Source organism: Apium graveolens, unplaced genomic scaffold, assembly GCF_009905375.1.
Source record: "Apium graveolens cultivar Ventura unplaced genomic scaffold, ASM990537v1 ctg942, whole genome shotgun sequence".
In the NCBI taxonomy this organism is placed as follows: domain Eukaryota; kingdom Viridiplantae; phylum Streptophyta; class Magnoliopsida; order Apiales; family Apiaceae; genus Apium; species Apium graveolens.
In genome coordinates this window covers 37,145-63,443 of record NW_027421872.1, presented here as the reverse complement: position 1 = coordinate 63,443, position 26,299 = coordinate 37,145, and the positions used below count along the sequence as shown (strand labels likewise).

At 32.0% G+C, this 26,299-nt stretch overlaps 1 protein-coding gene across 1 annotated transcript; it reads left to right on the top strand.

The window, feature by feature from the left end:
* Positions 1–596: 596 nt before the first annotated feature.
* Positions 597–8,890, top strand: LOC141705738 (protein EXECUTER 1, chloroplastic-like). Its single transcript, XM_074508624.1, has 9 exons — positions 597–950; positions 2,697–2,893; positions 5,055–5,162; positions 5,551–5,632; positions 5,884–6,396; positions 6,495–6,648; positions 6,766–6,944; positions 7,808–7,882; positions 8,646–8,890. The coding sequence occupies exons 1-9, from the start codon at positions 597–599 to the stop codon at positions 8,670–8,672; spliced, it is 1,689 nt and encodes a 562-aa protein (XP_074364725.1). The 3' UTR covers positions 8,673–8,890.
* The last annotated feature ends 17,409 nt before the right edge of the window (positions 8,891–26,299 follow it).

The window sequence follows — 26,299 nt, the reverse complement described above, 5'->3', positions numbered from 1 at the left end:
ATCCCATAAATATGTTAGGAAGTTTTGATTAACCAATTAGTGGTAGTAGTCGTAGTAGTAGGCGTTGTCCATAAATTTATAAGTAGGAAATATAGAATCTTCGAACTCAGGGGTTGCCTCATATAAACCTCATCATTAAGTCTGCTATGGAGGAAAATCGGTATTCACATCCATTTGGTGAATATGCCACCTTTTCTGTTATAGCAATAGGAAGAACAAGACGAATTGTAGATGATTTTATAACAGGACTAGAAGTATGATGGAGAGTAAATGCCTGGACATTGTGTAAACCCCTTCGGCGACAAGTCTGACTTTGTAATTGTCAATACTTTCATCAGGCTTATATTTTATACTGAAAACCCATTTGCAAATCAACAATATTTTTAAAAGCATCAGCCGGTTCAAGATCCCATGTGTGATTTTGTAAAAGAGCATTAAACACGACTTTCATAGCGGTCCGCCAATGAACATGTTTTGGGCATGCTTGTATGATGTTGGCACATAATAAGGAGATGTAATAATAGTAAACCATAGATTTTGTTTGGCTTGTAAATATTATTTTGAGACCTTGTTATAATACGGCTATTTGTATTGGTATGTCAGAAGTGGCAGAAGAGGGTTATGGGTCATTTATGGAGTCATTTTATGACTGTATGGTGGTAGTAGAATTTGAATATATCATATCTGGTATGGAGGAAGATGTAGAATGTGAATGTGATGGAGTTAGAGTGTCATTAGATGAAGTTAAAGAATTACCTGAATATTGCAGACTTTTCTGGTATGCGGCAATAGGTACAGCTCGGGATACATTTAATGGTACTGAATATTGCAGACTTTTCTGGTATGCGGCAATAGGTACAGCTCGGGATTATTTTAATGGCGGTGGAAGTTCACTTAAATTTGGATCAGATGTTTCTACGGAGATAAGGGAAGCAGGATCAGTAGCACTGGTTGGTAGATACCAATTTAAGGAGGAAAAAAAATGATAAATGGATATGAATAGAGTGGAGAAAGGAAACCTATTCTTTGTGGTAGGGTAACGGTTGTTCTTTGCTTCTTTATTATAGTGCAATTTGCAAAATTAAAATTAAGGGGCGTATTGAACTAAGATTTTAAAGGTAATTTTTTCATTCATGAAATCCAGGTGCATTCAACTGGGATTTTAAAAAATGTATCAGAATTTAATGGTATTCAACTAGGGTTTTAAATTATGCTAGAAAATATGGTGGTATTCAATCAGGATTTTAAATTATGGTTAAAAATATGATGATATTCAACTGAGCTTATTTAAAATCCATTAAAATCTGATGATATTCACATGCTGAAAGATGTTTTTGAACTTCATAAAATGATGAATTTTGTGGGATTGTTCAATGTATTTTATGGTTTTTGAAATTCGACCATAATTCATGAGATTTTGAAGGATTCTGTTTAAATCCTAAAGACTCTTCATCAACTCTACAGGGGGTGTATTGAACTGGAATTTTAAGGATTTTTTTTAATTCATATAATCTAGTTGTATTCAACTGGGATTTTAAAAATGTATCAGAATTTTATGGTATTCAACTAGGATTTTAAATTATTCTTCAAAATCTGGTGATATTCAATCAGGATTTTAAATTATGCTTAAAAATCGGATGGTATTCAACTGAGCTTATTTAAAATCCATTAAAATCTGATGGTATTCACATGCTGGAGGATTTTTTTGGACTTCATAAAATGATGAATTTTGTGGGATTGTTCAATGTATTTATGGTTTTTGAAATTCGACCATAATTCGTAAGATTTTGAAGGATTTTGTTTAAATCCTAAAGACTCTTCATCAACTCTAGATGGGGTGTATTCCACGATCTTCATACACGTTCGGATACAACAGATTAATTTCATACCAGAGTCCAAAATAAATAACTATAGATTAAAAAAGGATATACCAAGTGTTAGAAAATGGAAAGTTTGAAGCATATTTTATATATGTTCTTGATATGATTTCCGAAATTAACACTTGGAGGTTGTTCCTTGACATGAGGACTTAAACTTGCATATTTGGATCTAAGATATTTTCTTAGTGGAATCCATGAATATATTGAGACAAAGTTGCTTATTTGAAATGGGTTTATGGGGATTTTGTCCCACATTGATATTGTAAAAGAAAGATATTGAGTTTATATAGCATCTTTTGTTAGTGTTGTTTACAACTACTAGCATAAGTGGAATGATTGTGTGGCCTAGTACTAGTGGGAACTCTTATATTTTTCTTTTCTATTACAAGTTTAATTATTTATATTGATTATTTAATTATTAATATAAAATATATTGAGTAAGGATTATTTTAATCATACTCTGAATATTTTGTAATATTAATATTAATTAATCAGGATATAATATAAATAATAAGGAAAACCCATTTTGTTTACTTTTTCTGTTTTGTTACTTGGTGTACCTCATCGAGTAAAATAGAAGAAGAGCAACTTGAGATGCCTATATATTGAGAGGTATACTTGAGATTAAAAGACAAGTCTCGGTGCCTACCTCGCAAACATATTACGAGGATGCCCCCAAATCTGGAGATCAAGATGGAATAACTGGCCACAACTCAAATCAACAGCTTTCATAACCACATGCTTCAATATTTTGGGTGTTTTTTCATAATCCAATGTTGTATTTTTATGACCCGCCACATTTCCGGGTCGGAGCAGATTTGGCGCCATGTTTTACACACTTTTCGAGCACTCGTCAGCACCTCAACTGCACCTAAACGTATGAGAATTGATGACGTCAGCTCCGCGGAAGTGACAGCCAGTTCCGGCTCCTCTCCGCAGGCGGTGGCAGCGGATTCGACGGGCACACCATTTGATTTTCTTTTTGGAGAGGGGTCGGGTTACCAAATGAAAGAGTGAAATAGAGCGTCACAAGACTTGAGAAATATATCATTAGATTTACCAAATGAAAGAGTGAAAATAGGTATGTTTATGATATTCCGGGTGATCATAATTGTAAATTTGATTCGATTATAAAAAAGCCGATTTTCTACTAAGTATCCAATGAATTGATCAAAATTGAAATATATATTATGTGAATTGAGTATGACCGGAAATAAGTAAGATTAGTACTTAAAATAATTTTATATTGATGATAACATAATTATTTGATCATAAATATTTCTAAAATTACATAATATTATATTAAAAACACTACTTTTATTAAAAAAAATATTTGATAAGTCTCGTAAGTTGAAAAATGAATAAGTTATGATCCGAAATTATCCGAACCGAATTTAATCGAAACTCAATTTTATTTGATCTTTATCCAAATTATTTTAAATTTAATTCAAAATAGACTCGAATCGAATTGCATCCGACCCGACCCGAATAGTCTCCAAATATATTATCATACGAAAGTGAACACGATCCCAAATTGATCCGATCCGAAAATCGAACCGATTATTCAATTTGTCAGGTCTGATATGTGCCACTGAAATTGACCATCAATTAAGAATTTTTTAAGCAGGGTTGTAAAAATTGGGAATCGGGGAAGATCAGTCGAGTTACCGATTTAGGATTAAATGAAAATCGGGGATTAATCAGAATGATTAATTGGAATAAAAATCGGATGTATTTTAATATTAAATTATATTTAATATATCATTGTCATTATATTAGTTATTTATTGACAAATATATATTTATTATATCGTAATTTCTATACTTATTCATATTTCAATTAATATAGTATTTTAATTTTTAATAAATAATTATATATACTCCAATAAAAAAAATTAGTAAAATTAATCGAATTTCAAAAATAGAATCAATCAAATATTTTGTAGGAAATTAATCGAGGATTAATCGCTTGAATCGGGATTTATCAGGAATTTTTAAAATAACACTTTCAAGGTGCAATGACTGAAAGTTGAAAGTACCAAAATAAATTGAATGAAAAATATTATTATTATATAAGCTTTTAACTAACAATAAACTTGTGTGGCCCTACCTATAACTTTTGCCTCCAAAAAAGCTACTTTTAATTCGTGATTGATGGAGAATTTTATTGGTGGAGAATTTTGTGTATGCACAGGGTACATCATTATTAATAAGCTCCCCACCAATAAAATTTTGACAACTCATTAATCACGGATTCTTAACATGTGCCCACAAGAAAATTCGAAAAAACGTAATACAAACAAATTTCATAAAAATTAAAACCTCTGTGAGTTTGATAATGGCCTCTTCATCTTCATCTTTGTCGACTAAGCATGGGCTTGTAAGTGTTTGATTAAATTTTTCGAGATTTTTTTTGTTTGTTCTTCTTGTTTTGTGTTAATAATTTTGTTAATTTTATACAGAGAAATGGAAAATGCTGCGTGTTTTGTACGTGCGTGTTTTGTACGTTTTAGAACGCAGGATGTGAATATTAGATATGGATTTCGTATGTTTAAGTACCGTATAAGCTCTGATACCATGTTAAGTAAACTTCGTCAGATGAAGGCTTAGAGTCATATGTGGTGTGGTGTGATATGTCAACACCAAGATGCGAGTTTAATGAGTATGTAACAAGGGAGTTTTGGTTTGCCTTTCGTTTCTCTAGTACCTTCATGTGACATTACTTTGTTACTCTGTTAGCTTCACATTATAGATCTTCGACAATTTGGAATATAATTTAGCTAGTAATTTGTAATGTTTATATTGGTGACTTCTTTAAGCAATTGAGGTGTAGTACATGAACTTCACCTGTAGTCTAGGACAGAAACATATATGTGATTTGCAAATTAGCATCTGTTACTCATAGATATTTACTCTCTTTAATTTATAGATGTTTCTCTCAGCATAGTGTCTTCATTTCTTTCTATTTCTTCTTGTACATGTGTGTCTGATAGTGAAAAATATTTAGAATGACTTTGTTTCAAAGAAATGGCAACATCATTTACCTGTTCTCCACCATAGACACCATCTTGTGACTTATATACGATATCGAGCAGACATTGTTTTCTATTTCTCTATACATCTATACCTGATGTTTATACAAGTTTATCTCTTCATTATATTTCATTTCTTTCAGGAGGGATGGTGGTTTAGTGTTTTGCCAAGACGGTAAAGATCCTTATGGTCACATTATTCAAATTAAGTCGACGGATGGAAATTACTTGGCAATAAGTTATAGTCCATGGTAAGGTCTATAACTTTGTTGCCACTTCTACTGTATACCTACATTTTACTCTGTTTATATTATAGAATATAGTGTAACACTTATACTACATGTCATTTGCTAACATAGAATTTCATTATGATATATGGACTGTGAAAATGATATAGATCATTGTCTCTTCTAGCATCATTTTGGGCATTTTTGTTTAAAGTTTATTATTCTTTAGTTTTTCTCCTAAATCATTTGACTACTGCCTTGTTGGCTTAAAATTTGCATTATCATATCATATTATTTGTGTGCACTTTGTCATTAGTTGATTCATTCTGTCTTTTGTATAAGATGCTTCTTTATTGGATTTCAGTACCCTGCGATATAACTTATTTAATGTGTAATTGTGTTCGGGTTTCAGGCAGCTTGCAACAGCCAATGAGGGTACCCCATTGTTCGAGATATGTGCCCCAATGAGTGAGGAAGGTGAAGACAAAGAGAAGGTACTCTTCACTTGTAAGCTGAGCATGCTCCGATTTTATGCATTTAATACAGCTCTGCTTTTACATTATGATGTAGTATTACATAGTATCTAGGTTTGGAATTGCTTATAGATTTATGTAAAACTGAAAATCTTTCTTACTAAGCTTTTCTTACAAAGCTACCAAGTTTTTTCCACGTGAACTAAGTTCATTGACATAACTCTGCGAGGCCATGATTATACAAGTATTTAGGCTTTGTACATGTGTTATAGGCTATCTACCTGAAGCATAAGGCAGCTCCTCAAGATGGTAAAGGGAAGGATTCTAATGTGCAGCTTGCTTTGCGAGTGTTTCAATTGACGCCATCATTTGAAACCAGTCAGGATCAATGGGCCGAGACACTTAAGAAATTAGCGGTATCAGGTGGAAAAACAGATGCTAACAAAGAGACGTTTATGAAGTTACTGTCTAAACATCAAATTAATCCCAAATCAACTAAGGCTGCAACAAATTCTAGTACTGGTGATTCAGATGAAAAAGACCAAACTGTAATTTGGATTGATTTTTCTGTCGGTGGTCTTAAAGAGAATAACACAAGGAAATTGGAGAAAGAGTTGCTTCAAGTCCCAGGTACGCTAGAGAGGAAAGGTTACTTCAAGTTTTGTTTGACTGTAGAAGAAGACAAAGATCTAGCAGCTGGTGACGATATTCTTAAAGGGTATCGTACTTTAGACCACACCATCTTTGATAAAGTGGAGTGCATTGGCAAGGGAAAGCCCGAAAAGGTTTATTTCTCTTGTTTGTATATCGTGCTTTGTTATTGAAAGTGTACTATCAATTTAGAAATATTATCCTAAAACCTATCTTTGTATACATGTTACAGAATGAAGATGCAGAAAAGTTCTGGCAGCTTATCCGCAGTCGAGCCCTAAATAAGCAACCTTGCCTATCTGGATTAACAATGTTTAATCGCATCGACGTTACAACATCATCTGATCCTCTAACTGGTAGAATGTGGGATAAAATTTATTTGACGTGTGTGTTCAAACACCTATTAAATCATTCTTGTGTCATTCTGTTTTTGCTTCCCATTCCCGTTACTTCCTCATTCAAGACTGGTGTCTTTTTAATGATATTTTCTTATACATAATTAGGGTTATATTTGTGCTCAAATGGCTACATCGTTACGGAAGTTATTCAGATAACGCGCAAGTATGGTCAGTGGCGCAAGGATGGTGAACTGGAGAATCTTTCAAAGAACGAGTCAGATGACTATGTAGTCTATGTTGAAGCTGTAAAACTAACTGGTGATCCTGAGCTGCCAGCTGGAAAGGCAAGTATTTTCTGATATTTGTTTGTGTTACAAAGATCCTTGTGTACATCCTGTTTTAGAAATTTGTTGATTAACATCATTGTTCCCACAATATTTTGTTATCTTGACATTAATTTTATACAGTCAATTTTGAGCATTCTTTCTCTTCTCTAGATTGTCAGTATGTGATTGGTAGACATGATAAGATGTAGAATGAGCATTCTTTGTGTTTTTAAGGGCATTTTAATTCGTGACAACTAGAAAAAGATACTGATATGGAACACTTCTATCATGCTATATCATTTGCACTTTTCTTTTGTCAATTTTGAGCGTTGTTTGTAATGAGTATCATACATGTCTTTCTCTTCTCTAGATTGTCAGTTGCGGATTTTTTTTATATCTTTTTAAACAGTAACTTCTGTTTGGAGTTGTATGAGTAGCAAAATATGTCTCTCTCTTCAGTGAATTGTTAATAATATGTGAACTCTAGAGCTACATTTGTAAATCTGTGACTTCGAGAGTTGATTAGTGGCACATAGGCATATAGGAAGTTTCAATATTAGTGGTAAAAGTTTTCTGCAATGGTTAATTTAATTTCTTATATGATGAGATATGTCTATTACTACCTTCTCTGATAGCTGAATTAAAACTAAAGATAGTTGTCATAGGATGAGGTTACTTAGTTCTATATATTTTAGCATGGTTTGGCGTGGGGTGCTTACTGCTTCTATTCTAATTGTTCGATGTTTAAATCTTAATGTCAAGCATTGTAATATTCCAGTCAATATAGTTTGCTAGGAATACATAAGCCGGGCTCTGTTCTTTGGTTATCTTTCAGATGCATTTACAAATACTTATCTGATAATAGTATCCATTTTCTACAGGTTGCATTCAGAGTAAAAGTTGGGGACAAATATAAACTTCATCCGGGATCTGTTCTAGAAGAAAAATTTGGAGCGGTATATTGTTTATCTTTACTGCTTAAGACTTTCAACGCTTTACAGTTCTTTCAGTCATATTTTACCCCTTTATGTACTATTTGTCCGCGAACAAAATCTGCAATTTTGTTGTGCCATCTGCTATTGAACTAGTAATTGCCATTTGGTCGTTGAGGAAATTAGGTTGCTCTCTATAAGGGATATGGCAGGTTAACTGGTTTTCAGAAATCTGGATGGGTTGATGTTGATCTCTTTATTCTCGGGGGATAGGTGCAGTCTTTTTTCTTTGGTTTCTTTTTGCTTCCATTTCTTGCTTTAGACTTATTTTAAGTACCAGTCATTACAGTGTGTGATAAATATTGTGTAAGTGCAGTATCGCAAAAATGGATTTGCTATTGGAATGCTATATTCAGCTTCAACATATCATGTGTTGAAGTTGTTTAAGCAGCTGAGTCTGCCAAGTGTCTAAAAATGTCACTGATCATGATTTCCAAGTAAGCCCTTTTCCCTTGGCTTCTCAATCTAGTTTATATCATGCAAAAGAACACTGAAATTTGAAATAAGAAAAGTAGTTCAGATATTCATAGTAATTCTTGTCCAGAGCTTATATATTATACAAGAATTAACTTCACAACAACTTTAACACTGTAAATTCGATGTAGAAATGATAGACTTGGGAAACCTGATAACCTATGTCTTGTCGTAATGAGCTTAGATAAACATTTCCATGTCATTATTCTACTAACTAATACACATATGTTTACATCCTGTTGTTTTGTTGCAGCTCACATATTGTGTCCTTTGGCGCTGAGTACTGATGGAATGAACTGCATATCTAATGTAATAGGATGTTAGCTATTGGGTATTTGAACTTTGTTATGTCATCTGTTCTTAGTATGCTACTCTCCAAAGTTTGGATTGTGTTGAATATTAAGAATCGACAAGATTGGAAAAAAAATCGTGATTAGTGTTGAGCCTTGTTGGCATTTTTATGATGAGACTAAATTTGGTATTTGGTTTTCAAAATTACATCCATGTAGAAGACTGTGTGATGAGAAACCTGGGGTTTTATTATTTTACGAAAGAAATTAAATTTTATTTGATAAAACGAGAATCATACGTGAGAGTCTCCAACAAATTAGTAGGATGAGACTTGATTTCATATTTTTTTGCCAAGTAACATGATTTCATTTTCATTGTAGCTATTTAGCAAACATGGAACTCTAGCCATCAAATCGGCAGATTCGTTCGCTTGTTTTTTGAGATGATTGACAATAATATATCTTCTTGACTCTTCCTATATCTACTTGAAATCACTTACTGAATGGTTATATCTAGGAACTGTACTCATCTTCTTAGTCTTGACAGCTCGCCAATCTGCCATCATTCTCTTACTGCACTCAGTGATGGAGATAGAAGCAAAAGAGAGGATCCTAGAACATACTCTAATCCAAAGGTAGACCCATCTTGTGCCAACAATTTTCGTTCCCACATAACCTTGTACTTACATGAATGATACTGGGACAAAAACCTCCTAACAAAAATCTTGACTTTGTGAGCTCGAATTAGTTTATGATATATATCAGATTTATTTATGATTGGAAAGAAGGTGACCAAAACGGGGTCAAAATTATAGTCAAAAAAGCAAAACCTACCAAAAAGTTGGTCAGTCTTGATATTTAGGAAGGATATTTTTTGTTGAAAATTAGCTTCTCAAATAAAAATGACCGATGTGCAAACTTTGACCACGATCGATTATGAGTTTCAGTCAACTTTTTAAAAAGAGATACTAATTAACGAAGATACGAATGATGGATATTAGTCTATATATAAATAAGAATGTCACCTTGGTTTTGATGATCTAAATTCTTTTTGGAGCACCGTGTTCATTGTTTGCTGCAAGTATTTTATAAATAAATGAATGAAAAAATTATAAATTGAGCTTGATTAGAATTAAAATGATTTCCGTGACAAAATAAATAAATTAAAATGACTTTCATAACAAAAATAATAAATTAAAATGACTTCAAAAGTAAAAATATTCATATATGCGCCTTTTTTGACATTTCTCTAATATACACAAATGTACAATGAACTACAAACATGTTTATTCATTTTTTCTAACATCAACCGAAAGTTCTCAAATATGTGACAGACTTCGAAAATAGACAAGGCATACGAGTCATAATTATCATTCTTTAAACTTGATTACTTATTCATCGTCATAGTTACATAAAAATAAACACACATGTGCACACATATATTAACAAAATTAGTAGATCGTAATTGACATTATATTAATATTGAATAAAAATTTTTCACTTGTATCTTGATCCGATTAAGATCCATTCACATCTTAAATTGTTACACGAAAAAAATGTTTAAATATTTTGATAGATTTCAAAGAAAAAATACCGAATTTGGGGGTATGAATTATCCGTCTCTTACTAATATTAATCGCTAATAGATTATCATGGATACATGTAAATAAAGACACAAATGCACACGTATATTAACATAATTGGAGGTTATTAGATCAATAAACCTTACCATTGAATCTCGTGGAGAAAAAAGTTTTAAAATATAAAAAATTGATGCAAGTCATAAAAGGCTATCGACTATTATTTAGCTCACATGATAATTGTAAAAGTTAATGATGATTTATATAATAAATGATTTAAAATCGAGAATCTTCGAGATCATGGGCTCCAAAGCCTATGATATAGTTTGATCAATATATTTTGGGTTTGAACTTACGTGATCCATATATAATACGGTAGATCCATATATAATACGTCCAAAGGTGAAACAATAAAAAAAGGAAATAATGCATAATTTATATTATAAACTATTAAAATACTAACTTAACAAATTTAAACATTACCATTAGAGATTATTTTTTCATACTTCATTCAATTTTTACCATGAATTGATATATTTAGTTTAAAAACTATATCAATAATTTTTTTTTTGTATATTTAAAATTTAAAGGTAAAGAATTAGAAAAGGGAGAAAGAAAAAAAATTAAAGCAAAAGGCTATGAAATTAGTAAAATTTAATTACCATCGTTTTAATAAAAATAAATTCAATTACTTATTTTTCGGTTTCGCCAATACAAGGACTACCTATGACCAAATTCAAAGAAATATCGATCAAATTATATAAAGATTTTAAAAGCCCATAATGTAAAAGATTATAAATTTATAATCGTTTATTATATAAGTTGTCATTGACTCTGTTTAAGACTTGCTACTCTTTTTTTCTCTTTTCAATTATTTTTTTACCTCAGATTAAATAGTGAGGATTATGGATATAATATTTATTAATTTATGTGCATTTATTTATATGGGTCAAATTTTTTAAGCTAACTTTTGCATCTTATGTGGATGGGCCTGATCCCGTCAATATATATGTGATAAAGGAGTCGGGATCCTCTCCTCCCTTGTCGTGTTCCCTACCATGTCCTCTTTTTCTTATTGGTTAATTATTAAATTTTCAGTGTCATCTGAGATCTCTTTTTTTTATTGGTCAATTAATTATTTTTTTACAAATTTCTTTTTTGTCCCACCTTTAATTTATTATTTTCTTTCAAATTTATATAATGTATATTCAATTATTAAAATATTTATTTATCTAATAGTTAATCAATTAAAAATACATTTTATAAATATAAAAAGGTATTATTGATAAATACTCCTTTTATATTTTCTGAATTAAATTATCAATTGAGAGTTTGTTCTACAAGTTGAAAACTGTTGATATACTTACAATTTTATTGATACATACTCTGTGAATTAATATATTTGTATTATCTAATTATAACCATAATATATATTAATATTTATATTATATAGAATATAAGAAGGAAGTAGAGATGACAGTAAAATAATAATAACTAACCATAACAAGTAAAGGGGGCATGTTAGGGGACACAGTGGATACTAATTCACAAATTTAGTTATGTGTATGTTAGGGGACATAGGGGATGCTAATTCACAAATTTAGTTGATGGCTTGTAAATGATTGTAGGTTTCATGGAATGATAATTCGCACCTTAAAGCTAGTATGTTTTTTAAAGTCTATAAACATTTTGATGGCTTATTTACTCAAAATATTAATTTACCTAGTAAATCGACCCCGATCTAATCCAGCTATTTTTGGTAGCCCTTATATATTTGATATTAGTTTGGAGACGAATTTTATAAAATCAATATATCAATATCTTTTGTAGAAGTATATTTGTGTTGTTAATAGGGAAGGACTAATATTTAACTCAAGTCTAAGTTCAATTCCTTATACTATAATCAATAAGTGTATAAGAAAAATATGGTATTTTATTAAATAAAAAAATTTAACTAATAAGCAATAAAGATGATGATATATCGATAAAAAAGCAAATCGAGAACTAGATTTCTTCAATTGGTTTCATAAATATTTCACGTCTTGCAATATTCACTTCTCGTACTTTGTGTTATGCCCAAATGTTGGTATAAACAATATTCAGATTAAGATTGATAAAATAGGTAAAATTGAAGGAGAAACGCCTAAAAACTTGGAAAAGATAAGATTAACTTTCCATAACAGATGGCACGCCCTAAGAACGCGCTGCATTGGTTAAACAGTTGAGTGACCCGTGACCGTTTTGCCTTAAAGGCGCGCCCTTGAACATGACGAGGTGCGTCCAATCGTTGAAAAAAGATAGATGAGTGGCTTAATTGGAGTCTGCCTATAGTGAGCCTTAGGGCGCGCCCTAGGTAAGGAAGGCTCCTTGGGTGGATCATTTGGACATGATTACTTCGACATGTCCATACTGTGGCTTGGGCAGAATTAAAGTCAGCCCCAAAGATGAATAGTTTAGGGCGCGCCTTATGATGTAAAATGGTATGAGAAACCAAAAGCTGGTGATACAGGGCGGCGCCAACATACAGAGATGTTAGGGCGCGCCTTGAATTTCTACTTGGACATAAGTATATCTTTTATGTGCTGATTAGGTAGATTCTCTAGAAGGCTCAAGGAAGATGGAGATTATTATTACTAACCTACTTGATGCAGGTACTCTATTGAGGAACTCCTTCCTGTAGCATATCTACAGGAAAGGCGGTGTCCGTGGTCAGAGACCTCCAGGGGTATGCCTGGACTGAAGGCCTCCTCCTGTAGTCAATGGGTGTCCTCATTGGGGATGTGGGGTGAAATCTGGTGTGTGCTTTGGGAGCTCTGTCTCTGTAGTCACGGGTGTCCTCGTTGGGAGACTTCGGAGTATCCTGCACTTTGCACCCAAAAGCTTGGGATCACTTGTCCTGCAATCTGGTAGGGGCTCCTTATCGGGGGACAAGGATGCGTCCAACATTTGGGGTGAACCACGGCTATACCTGCGTCCACGGACTAGAGAAACAGCTGGTAGCGGAGGGTTATCCTTGGCCAGGGAGATGCCTTATCCGTGAAGTCTCGAAGCCGCGGACGAGCCTTGGGCCTTTGTGGTTGGGCCTCATCGGCGGACATTCCTAAAGCTAGTAGAAGACGGTTTCCAGTAGGTTTCCTATTGGGCCTCGGGATAAGAAATCTAAGCCCATTAGGTTTCTGTTCCCCAAGAATTACGTGGGCTTGATCCCCTATAAATATGGGGTACGTATGCACATTGTAAGGGGTCAGAAGCGAGAGCGCAAAGGAGCCACCACTAACCCTAAGCAATCTCAGCCCCCAATAATCACCACCACCAAATACTGTTCATCTTTTCCGATGAATACTGTTCATCGGATCCACCGACTACTGCTCACGTTTCCGATAAAGAACCGCCATCACAGATCTTGTTTCGGCTACTAACCTCAAGTTTTATTGTTCCCAATTCCTCCGTCAACACTTTGCTTAAAAAATTCTTCTTAAGTTTATGTTATTTTCTCTCAAGATACAAAATAGTGCCTACGATTTGAACTTGAATTTCGATTCTCGGAAGCTCCGCCTAAGTTCATGAACCTTGAAGAATCAACCTCACTATAGGTAATTGATTGTATTTAGTTAATCGATCAATGTTGCTCTACTTTGAACATCAGATGATCCAATATGATTTTCGATGGATGAATTATTCGTTGGTGGGACAATAGCATTATTCTCAGAACCATGAGTTCTTCTAACTGGCTCATCTCCATCATCTTCACTTTATAGAACATACCATATATCCATATCATTTTAATTTGAATGCATTGCGATAACCTTCATATAACAATATTGGGATATTATTTCACCAAAGACAACATGTACAGATTTCTATAACGATGTCGAGTCTTAGATTGTATATTAGGTAGGCCCTTATAATTACATATTCAATAAAAAATTATTTCTTCTGCTTTTGCTTTCAATTTTTTAGGATGCTCACTAAGATTTCTTAACACAAATATTTGCATTCAAATATATGCAAAAAGCTTATTATTAATTTCTTTCCTTTCAATAATTAAATGGTGTCATGCCATGTGCTTTATTGATTAAAGAGATATTTTGAGTGTAACATTCTGTATTGATTGCTTCATCCATAAATAATGTTAGGAAGTTTTGATTAACCAATTAGTGGTAGTAGTCGTAGTAGTAGGCGTTGTCATAAATTTATAAGTAGGAAATACAGAATCTTCGAACTCAAGGGTTGCCTCATATAAACCTCATCATTATGTCTGCTATGGAGAAAAGCGTTATTCACATCCAGTTGGTGAATATGCCACCTTTTCTGTATAGCAATGGAAAGAACAAGCCGAACTGTAGATGATTTTATAACAGGACTAGAAGTATGATGGAAGTAAATGCATGAACATTATTTAAACCCCTTGGAACAAGTCTGACTTTGAAATTGTCAATACTTTCATCAGGCTTATATTTTATACTAAAAACCCAGTTACAATCAATAATATTTTTAGAAGCATCAGCTGGTTCAAGATCCCATGTGTGATTTTGTAAAAGAGCAATAAATTCGGCTTTCATAGCATTCCGGCAATGAACATGTTTTTTGGCATGCTTGTATGATGTTGGCACATAATAAGGGAGATGTAGTAACTGTAAAACCATAGAATTATTTGGCTTGTAAATATTATTTTGAGACCTTGTTATAATACGGGCTATTTTGTATTGGTATGTCAGAAGTGGGAGAAGAGGTTATGGAGTCATTTTATGACTGAATGGTGGCAGTAGAATTTGAATATATCATATCTGGTATGGAGGACGATGTAGAATGTGAATGTGATGGAGTCAGAGTGTCATTAGATGAAGTTAAAGAATTACTTGAATATTACGGACTTTCCTGCTATGCAGTAATAGGTACAGCTCTGGATACATTTAATGGCAGTAGAAGTTCACTTAAATTTGGATGGGATGTTTCTGTTGGAGATAAGAGAAGCAGGATCAGTAGTACTGGTTGGTAGATCCCAATTTACGGAGGAAAAATATGATGAATGGATATGAATAGAGTGAAGAAAGGAAACCTATTCTCACAAAAACAACATCTCTCGAAATATACAATATTGAGAGATAGGGTTCAAAGCTCAAATGGTTGTAATATTGTGTAGAAAAACCAAGGCATAGACATGGCTGGGATCGTGGTTCTAACTTACTCGCAGTATAGATCCGAAGCCACGGATAACATAAGCTACCAAAGACAAGAATATAATGTTAATCAGGAGAACTTCGAAACAGATATCATATGGTAATTTATTTCCCAAGGTAGACATTATCATTCTATTTATGAGGTAAACATTATGATGACAAGCAAAAGACCAAAAGTCTAATGGCATTAAATTTTGATGTAAAACGGTTTTTGCAGTTTCTATAATGTGGCGGTGTTTATGTTCTGCAAAAGCGACTATTTGAGGAGTATATGGTGGTGATTTAAGATCTTCAATCCCTTGTGTGTGAAGATGTGACTGTAAACTAGGAAATTCACCACTTTCATCCGTATATATGGACTTAATTTTAGTGTAAAAAATTCTTTCAACCAGATACTGAAATTTTGAAAAACTATTTTGACATCATAGTAGATTTTATTTTGTAAAACCATGAATACCTGGTATAATGGTCGACAAAAATCATATAATAATATTTCCTGTCAATGGAAAGAAGTGGTGCAGGACCTCAGGCATCCATGATAATTATTCAAGAGATTTATTGGAATTAGGAGAAATTGAAAAAAATGGCAATCGGTGGCTTTTATTACAGCAAGAATCACAAGATAATGAGTTTTCAGAATTACAAGGAACTAAAATTGAATTCAAAACTAATATTAAGGATTAAAGTTGGGGTAGCCCAAATGCCACAATTGTAGAGAGGACTGAGTTTGAGATGAATACATAGTGGGTGGAGAAAGCCTATTCTTATCCTGGACGACGCACACCAGAGCCGATCCTTAACATGAAAAAATGATGGAAAAAATTAATAGACATATTATTGTTTTGATAAAACTGAGTTACTGATATAAAATTTAATTTTATAACAGATGCACATAATGTATTAGACAAAGTAAATTGATGATTAGTAGTGTAAAAAGACGTGTTATCAGTATGAGAGATAGCAATTGATTTACCATCCCCCATAGTTAATTCTCGAGTCTAGTGTAGTCTTGAGGTGACTAAAAATTGTGGACATCGTTTGTAATATGGTGTGATGCACCAGAATTTACAATCCCATGAACTGGAATAAACACTATGTGCGAGATTGGCTCTGGCTTTCATGTTGTTGTCTGACTTCGTACGATACATATTGGCTGTATGCCCAGATTTGTTGCACAACTGACAGCGCACTTTATTAGAAGATGGAAAAGACTGATTATGCCATGACGTACCTTATATACGAGTATTACGAGCTTGATTATGATAATTTCTCCGAGGAAGCCTGTTACTAGGAGCTAGAAAACTTTTCTGGATATGGGCCGCGTTAAACAATAGCAGCCGTGGCTGAAATAGACAAATTAGGAGCTGACGGTTGGTGACTCTCAGTGTACTTAAGGAAGAACTCATGATTCAAGAATTGATCAAATAGTTCTTCACAAGATATGGGTGATTCGCGAGCACGAATAGCAGATGCTAAAGGATTATATTCGGAGCCCAGACCACCGAGTATTTTGATAACTAATTCCGTATTTAAAACTGGAGACCCGACTGTTGCTAATTGTCACTGATGGACTTGATGTCACGGAGATATTCAACAACCGAACGGTTTGCTTTTGAAACTTTTCTTAACTAGATCACGTAGTCTAAAGATACGTGTTTGATATTTATTAGCAAATGAGGTATGTAAGGATTTCCAAGCGGCATGAGCATCGGGAGCAGTAGTAACTGAGGCCAGAATTGCATTATGAATAAGTTTATTTTGGCGAAATTATAACTGGTCTCCGAATTTGGAGAGCTTTTATCTCCTGTAGTAATGGTGGATGGTGGAGCCGATACAGAACCATTAAGATGGAAAAAAAGTCATAGCCATGAAGAAGAAGCTTAAATTGGGCCTTCCAAGTTGTGAAATTGTGACTGCAGACGAGTTTAATGGGCAGTTGTGATGTTGGATTAAATTGAATCAACTGCGCAGTTGTTGATATTGTGGAGCTGTTAGGATTAGAGATATCCACGAGTACGAATGATTGATATGTGAACATGAAGAAAACTTATGACGATTAGTCCTTAGAGCTTTGATACCATAATATGGGTTAAACTGATCTTCCGTCCTATTTACCTCCTTGGTGTCAATATATATACAATATAAATCCTATTTAGAGAATATAGGATTAGTATTATCTAATGAAAAAATATATCTTTACTATACATATTTATCCTTATCATTACAGACTAGATAAGTACTATTTATGCGACCACTACAAGAAAAACGGGTATATCCTACCGTCGAATCGGTAGGAAATGCCCCCAAAATTGATAGAAATGACCCAATTCCTACCGATAAGGAACGATAGGAAATTACTAAGTGGGAAATGACATTGGTGGGAAATGAGTATGATCACAGTCAACGTGGGCCCCACTTGTGATGTGGACAACCACATGTCAAGGACTCGCATGCCAAGTAAGATGCCATGTGGAAATACAAATTTCCTACCACTGGTGGTAGGAAATAGGTATGTAGGAAATATGACCAGTGGTAGGAAATTAGGCCACTTGGTAGGAATTATATCAGAATACCATGTAAACACCATTTTCTACCAGTCATTTCTTACCATCCTCGGTAGGAAATACCTTGTTGAAGACAATACGAAATAACTTGAAGATGGTAGGAAATAGCTTGAAAATAGTAGGAAATAGCTTGAAGATGGTAGGAAATAGCTTGAAGATGGTAGGAAATAGCTGGAATGTGGTAGGAATTTCTGGTTAAGTTTTTTTTAAAAAATAATTCATTGATTTAATATATAACATATTTCCTACCAATATCAATGTCTAAATCTCAAACAAACAACCAAAATCGAAAATCATACATCATAAAATACAATTCATCTTACCACTATCATTTTATTTATAATTATATACCATACAAATGTACAAAATTTACAAAAATTACATGAAATCAAAAATTATGATAAACTCCAAAATTAGTTACCCCCAAAATGGGTCATCATCGTTAGTCCTTCATCAACGTTCGAAATCGCTTTCTCCATTTCTTTATCTTCAATCCATAAATTTCGGTTTGCTTGTATTATGTCCAATCTATTTAAATAAGAAGTAAATAAATAAAAATTAGTATCAACAAATAAAAAACTAATACATAAACAAAGTATCACAAAAACTAAAAAACACATGATAATATGAAACAATTGAGATGAATGAGGTGAGGTGATTAAATTTGATTAAGAGACTGTATGTAAATTGAACTTTTAGTGAAGTGAGAAGAGAGAAAATAATAGATGCAAGAGGGGAGAGGAAGATGAAATGAGGTTAAAAAGAGAGAAGAGAGAAGAAGTAGAGGATGGGTATAATTTTGAATTTTTGAATTTGGCAAAAAATTTGAATTTTGATTTAGGCACCAACTTTCAAATTTTTGATTTTTTTGAAAATTTTGGGCATTTCCTACCGAATTGTGGTAGGTTATAAGTTTGTACGAAAATTTTGAATTTTTCAGTTTGGAGCCATTTGAATTTAAATTTTGATTTGGGCGCCAACTTTCAAATTTTCGAAATATTTGAAACTTTTGGGCATTTCCTACCGACTTGCGGTATGTTATGACGTTTGAACAAAAAAATTGATTTTTTTTAATTTGGGGCCATTTTGGTTTTAGCGGTTTATTTTTGAATATTCATTATAAAATCATTGAAAATGAAATTGAAAAATTTTTATGTTTTGCGTGCACTCGTGATAATTGTTTTAACATCCCTACGGTTCGATCATTGATATATATTTTTTTAAAAAATAGTTATGTAACCCTAATTTAACCCCTAAATTTCAATCCTTAAATATACAATATCTCTTATTCAAATTTCTAAAAAAAATTGTTGAATTTCTTTTTTTTGGTTGAGTTGAATTATTATCATTCCTTGAAAACTTATGTTTGTTAAAATATAATTGCAAATGAAGTTAAAAAAATTCTAATTTTAAAAAATGTTTATGAATGATCCAACCTTACAGATGTCAATATCTATATATTTAGTGATATTATAAAAATTGAAAAAAATAAATAAAATGTATTGGGTTTGCTATTTTAACATTCAACTAGTAGTTTCACCAATACTTTTTATCAGTCTTTAGTCCCATACCGATGTTTTAAATTTTTAAAAAATGTTTATGAATGAGCCACCTTATAGATGTCATATCTATTATTTTAGTGATATGATAAAATTTTATAAAAGAATAAATGTATTTGGTTTGCTATTTAACAGTCAACTATTAGTTGACCGATACTTCTGACTATTGTTTAGTCCCATACCGATGTTTCAATTTTAAAAAAATATTTATAAATGATCCAATCTTACACATGTCAAGATCTATATATTTTAGTGATATGATAAAATTTTTAGAAAAAAATAAATGTATTTGGTTTGCTATTTTAACAAGTAGTTTGACCAGTACTTCTTACTAGTGTTTGTTTCAATATCGATGTTTCGATTTTTTATAAAATGTTTAAGAATGATCCAACCTTACAGATATCAGTATATATATATTTATTGTTATGATAAAAATTTAGAAAAAATAATATATTTGATTTGTTATTTTAACAGTCAACTTGTAGTTTGACCAGTACTTCTTAGTATGTTTAGTCGCATACCGATGTTTCAATTTTTAAAAAATGTTAATGAATGGTCCAAACTTACTGATGTCAATATCTATATATTTAAGTGATATGATAAAAATTTTAGAAAAAAATATATGTATTTGATTTGCTATTTAACAGTCAAATAGTAGTTTGACCACTACTTCTTATTAGTGTTAGTCCAATATCGATGTTTCAATTTTTTAAAAATGTTTATGAATGATCCAACTTTACAGATGTCAAGAACTATATTTTAGTGATATGATTAAAAATTTAGAATTAAAATATATATTTAGTATGCTGTTTTAACAGTGAACTAGTAGTTTGACTCATACTTCTTACTAGTGTTAAGCCCCATATCGATGTTTTGGTTTTTTAAAAAATGTTTATGAGTGATCCAACCATATAGATATCAATACGTATATATTTTAGTGATATGATACAAGTTTAGAAAAAAAATAAATGTTTTTGGTTTGCTATTTTAACAGTCAACTAGTAGTTTGAGCAGTACTTCTTACTAGTGTGAGTCCAATATCGATGTTTCAATTTTTTTAAAAATGTTTATGAATGATCCAACCTTACAGATATCGGTACCTATATATTAGTGATATGATAAAAATTTTATGAAAAAAATATATTTGGTTCGCTATTTTGACAGTCAACTAGTAGTTTGACTAATACTTCTTAGTAGTGTTAGGCCAATATCGATGTTTCAATTTTTTAAAAATGTTTATGAATGATCCAACCTTACAGATGTCAAGATCTATTTATTTTAGTGATATGATAAAATTTTTAGAAAAAAATAAATATATTGATTTGCTATTTTAACAGTCAACTAGTAGTTTGACCAGTACTTCTTAGTAGTGTTTAACCGCATACCGATGTTTCAATTTTTAAAAAATGTTTATGAATGATCCAACCTTATAGACGTCAAGATCTATCTATTTTAGTGATATGATAAAAAATTTAGAATGAAAAAATATATTTAGTATGCTATTTTAACAGTGAACTAGTAGTTTGACTCATACTTCTTACTAGTGTTTAGTTTCATACTGATGTTTTGATTATTAAAAAAATATTTATGAATGATCCAACCTTACAGATGTGTCACTATCCATATAATTTAGTGATATGATAAAAAAATTAGAAAAAAAATAAATGTATTTGGTTTGCTATTTTAACAGTCAACTAGTAATTTGACCAGTCGTTCTTACTAGTGTTTAATCCCATACCGATGTTTCGATTTTTAAAAAAATGTTTATGAATGATTCAACCTTACAGATGTCAATACGTATATATTTCAGTGATATATATGATAAAAAATTTAGAAAAAATAAATGTATTTGATTTGAAATTTTAAAAGTCATCTAGTAGTTTAACTACTACCAAATTCAATTTTATTTAAAAAAATGACAAATAGTTGGTAGGAAAGTAACTAATTGGTAGGAAACTTAACTAGTCATTTCCTACCGCTTCTTGGTAGGGAAAATCATGTGAGATACAAACCAATCACAATATAACACATTAGTCCATTAGTGCTGAGTAGACAAACCTCATTTCCTACCGCATCGAAGTGGTAGGAAATGAGTCATACAGATCCATTTCCTGCCGAGGTAGGAATGAGATGCACAAAACCTACCACGGTAGTGCGGTACAAATACTTTGCTTAAAACGACTGTCATTTTATAAGTGGCAATTTTTTTGAAAAAATGACGTGGAAAAATGGGTACACCTTTAGCCATTTGCAAAATTCACTTCTTGTACTTTGCTAAAAATAAAGACAACAGTGTATAGATTTTATAACGATGTCGAGTCTTAGATTGTATATTCTGTAGGCCCTTATAACTACATATTCAATAAAAAATATTTCTTCTGCTTTTGCTTTCAATTTTTTAGGATGCTCACTAAGATTTCTTAACACAAAATATTTGCATTCAAATATATGCAAAAAGCTTATTATTAATTTCTTTCCTTTCAATAACTAATATGGTGTCATGCCATGTGCTTTATTGATTAAAAAGATATTATGAGTGTAACATTTTGTATTGATTGCTTCATCCCATAAATATGTTAGGAAGTTTTGATTAACCAATTAGTGGTAGTAGTCGTAGTAGTAGGCGTTGTCCATAAATTTATAAGTAGGAAATATAGAATCTTCGAACTCAGGGGTTGCCTCATATAAACCTCATCATTAAGTCTGCTATGGAGAAAATCGGTATTCACATCCATTTGGTGAATATGCCACCTTTTCTGTATAGCAATAGGAAGAACAAGACGAATTGTAGATGATTTTATAACAGGACTAGAAGTATGATGGAAGTAAATGCCTGGACATTGTGTAAACCCTTGGCGACAAGTCTGACTTTGTAATTGTCAATACTTTCATCAGGCTTATATTTTATACTGAAAACCCATTTGCAATCAACAATATTTTTAAAAGCATCAGCCGGTTCAAGATCCCATGTGTGATTTTGTAAAAGAGCATTAAACACGACTTTCATAGCGGTCCGCCAATGAACATGTTTTTGGGCATGCTTGTATGATGTTGGCACATAATAAGGAGATGTAATAATAGTAAAACCATAGATTTTGTTTGGCTTGTAAATATTATTTTGAGACCTTGTTATAATACGGCTATTTTGTATTGGTATGTCAGAAGTGGCAGAAGAGGTTATGGAGTCATTTATGGAGTCATTTTATGACTGTATGGTGGTAGTAGAATTTGAATATATCATATCTGGTATGGAGGAAGATGTAGAATGTGAATGTGATGGAGTTAGAGTGTCATTAGATGAAGTTAAAGAATTACCTGAATATTGCAGACTTTTCTGGTATGCGGCAATAGGTACAGCTCGGGATACATTTAATGGTACCTGAATATTGCAGACTTTTCTGGTATGCGGCAATAGGTACAGCTCGGGATTATTTTAATGGCGGTGGAAGTTCACTTAAATTTGGATCAGATGTTTCTACGGAGATAAGGGAAGCAGGATCAGTAGCACTGGTTGGTAGATACCAATTTAAGGAGGAAAAAAAATGATAAATGGATATGAATAGAGTGGAGAAAGGAAACCTATTCTTTGTGGTAGGGTAACGGTTGTTCTTTGCTTCTTTATTATAGTGCAATTTGCAAAATTAAAATTAAGGGGCGTATTGAACTAAGATTTTAAAGTAATTTTTTCATTCATGAAATCCAGGTGCATTCAACTGGGATTTTAAAAAATGTATCAGAATTTAATGGTATTCAACTAGGGTTTTAAATTATGCTAGAAAATATGGTGGTATTCAATCAGGATTTTAAATTATGGTTAAAAATATGATGATATTCAACTGAGCTTATTTAAAATCCATTAAAATCTGATGATATTCACATGCTGAAAGATGTTTTTGAACTTCATAAAATGATGAATTTTGTGGGATTGTTCAATGTATTTTATGGTTTTTGAAATTCGACCATAATTCATGAGATTTGAAGGATTCTGTTTAAATCCTAAAGACTCTTCATCAACTCTACAGGGGGTGTATTGAACTGGAATTTTAAAGGATTTTTTTTAATTCATATAATCTAGTTGTATTCAACTGGGATTTTAAAAATGTATCAGAATTTTATGGTATTCAACTAGGATTTTAAATTATTCTTCAAAATCTGGTGATATTCAATCAGGATTTTAAATTATGCTTAAAAATCGGATGGTATTCAACTGAGCTTATTTAAAATCCATTAAAATCTGATGGTATTCACATGCTGGAGGATTTTTTTGGACTTCATAAAATGATGAATTTTGTGGGATTGTTCAATGTATTTATGGTTTTTGAAATTCGACCATAATTCGTAAGATTTTGAAGGATTTTGTTTAAATCCTAAAGACTCTTCATCAACTCTAGATGGGGTGTATTCCACGATCTTCATACACGTTCGGATACAACAGATTAATTTCATACCAGAGTCCAAAAATAAATAACTATAGATTAAAAAAGGATATACCAAGTGTTAGAAAATGGAAAGTTTGAAGCATATTTTATATATGTTCTTGATATGATTTCCGAAAATTAACACTTGGAGGTTGTTCCTTGACATGAGGACTTAAACTTGCATATTTGGATCTAAGATATTTTCTTAGTGGAATCCATGAATATATTGAGACAAAGTTGCTTATTTGAAATGGGTTATGGGGATTTTGTCCCACATTGATATTGTAAAAGAAAGATATTGAGTTTATATAGCATCTTTTGTTAGTGTTGTTTACAACTACTAGCATAAGTGGAATGATTGTGTGGCCTAGTACTAGTGGGAACTCTTATATTTTTCTTTTCTATTACAAGTTTAATTATTTATATTGATTATTTAATTATTAATATAAAATATATTGAGTAAGGATTATTTTAATCATACTCTGAATATATTTTGTAATATTAATATTAATTAATCAGGATATAATATAAATAATAAGGAAAACCCATTTTGTTTACTTTTTCTGTTTTGTTACTTGGTGTACCTCATCGAGTAAAATAGAAGAAGAGCAACTTGAGATGCCTATATATTGAGAGGTATACTTGAGATTAAAAAGACAAGTCTCGGTGCCTACCTCGCAAACATATTACGAGGATGCCCCCAAATCTGGAGATCAAGATGGAATAACTGGCCACAACTCAAATCAACAGCTTTCATAACCACATGCTTCAATATTTTGGGTGTTTTTTTCATAATCCAAATGTTGTATTTTTATGACCCGCCACATTTCCGGGTCGGAGCAGATTTGGCGCCATGTTTTACACACTTTTCGAGCACTCGTCAGCACCTCAACTGCACCTAAACGTATGAGAATTGATGACGTCAGCTCCGCCGGAAGTGACAGCCAGTTCCGGCTCCTCTCCGCAGGCGGTGGCAGCGGATTCGACGGGCACACCATTTGATTTTCTTTTTGGAGAGGGGTCGGGTTACCAAATGAAAGAGTGAAATAGAGCGTCACAAGACTTGAGAAATATATCATTAGATTTACCAAATGAAAGAGTGAAATAGGTATGTTTATGATATTCCGGTGATCATAATTGTAAATTTGATTCGATTATAAAAAAGCCGATTTTCTACTAAGTATCCAATGAATTGATCAAAATTGAAATATATATTATGTGAATTGAGTATGACCGGAAATAAGTAAGATTAGTACTTAAAATAATTTTATATTGATGATAACATAATTATTTGATCATAAATATTTCTAAAATTACATAATATTATATTAAAAACACTACTTTTATTAAAAAAAATATTTGATAAGTCTCGTAAGTTGAAAAATGAATAAGTTATGATCCGAAATTATCCGAACCGAATTTAATCGAAACTCAATTTTATTTGATCTTTATCCAAATTATTTTAAATTTTAATTCAAAATAGACTCGAATCGAATTGCATCCGACCCGACCCGAATAGTCTCCAAATATATTATCATACGAAAGTGAACACGATCCCAAATTGATCCGATCCGAAAATCGAACCGATTATTCAATTTGTCAGGTCTGATATGTGCCACTGAAATTGACCATCAATTAAGAATTTTTTAAGCAGGGTTGTAAAAATTGGGAATCGGGGAAGATCAGTCGAGTTACCGATTTAGGATTAAATGAAAATCGGGGATTAATCAGAATGATTAATTGGAATAAAAATCGGATGTATTTTAATATTAAATTATATTTAATATATCATTGTCATTATATTAGTTATTTATTGACAAATATATATTTATTATATCGTAATTTCTATACTTATTCATATTTCAATTAATATAGTATTTTAATTTTTAATAAATAATTATATATACTCCAATAAAAAAAATTAGTAAAAATTAATCGAATTTCAAAAATAGAATCAATCAAATATTTTGTAGGAAATTAATCGAGGATTAATCGCTTGAATCGGGATTTATCAGGAATTTTTAAAATAACACTTTCAAGGTGCAATGACTTGAAAGTTGAAAGTACCAAAATAAATTGAATGAAAAATATTATTATTATATAAGCTTTTAACTAACAATAAACTTGTGTGGCCCTACCTATAACTTTTGCCTCCAAAAAAGCTACTTTTAATTCGTGATTGATGGAGAATTTTATTGGTGGAGAATTTTGTGTATGCACAGGGTACATCATTATTAATAAGCTCCCCACCAATAAAATTTTGACAACTCATTAATCACGGATTCTTAACATGTGCCCACAAGAAAATTCGAAAAA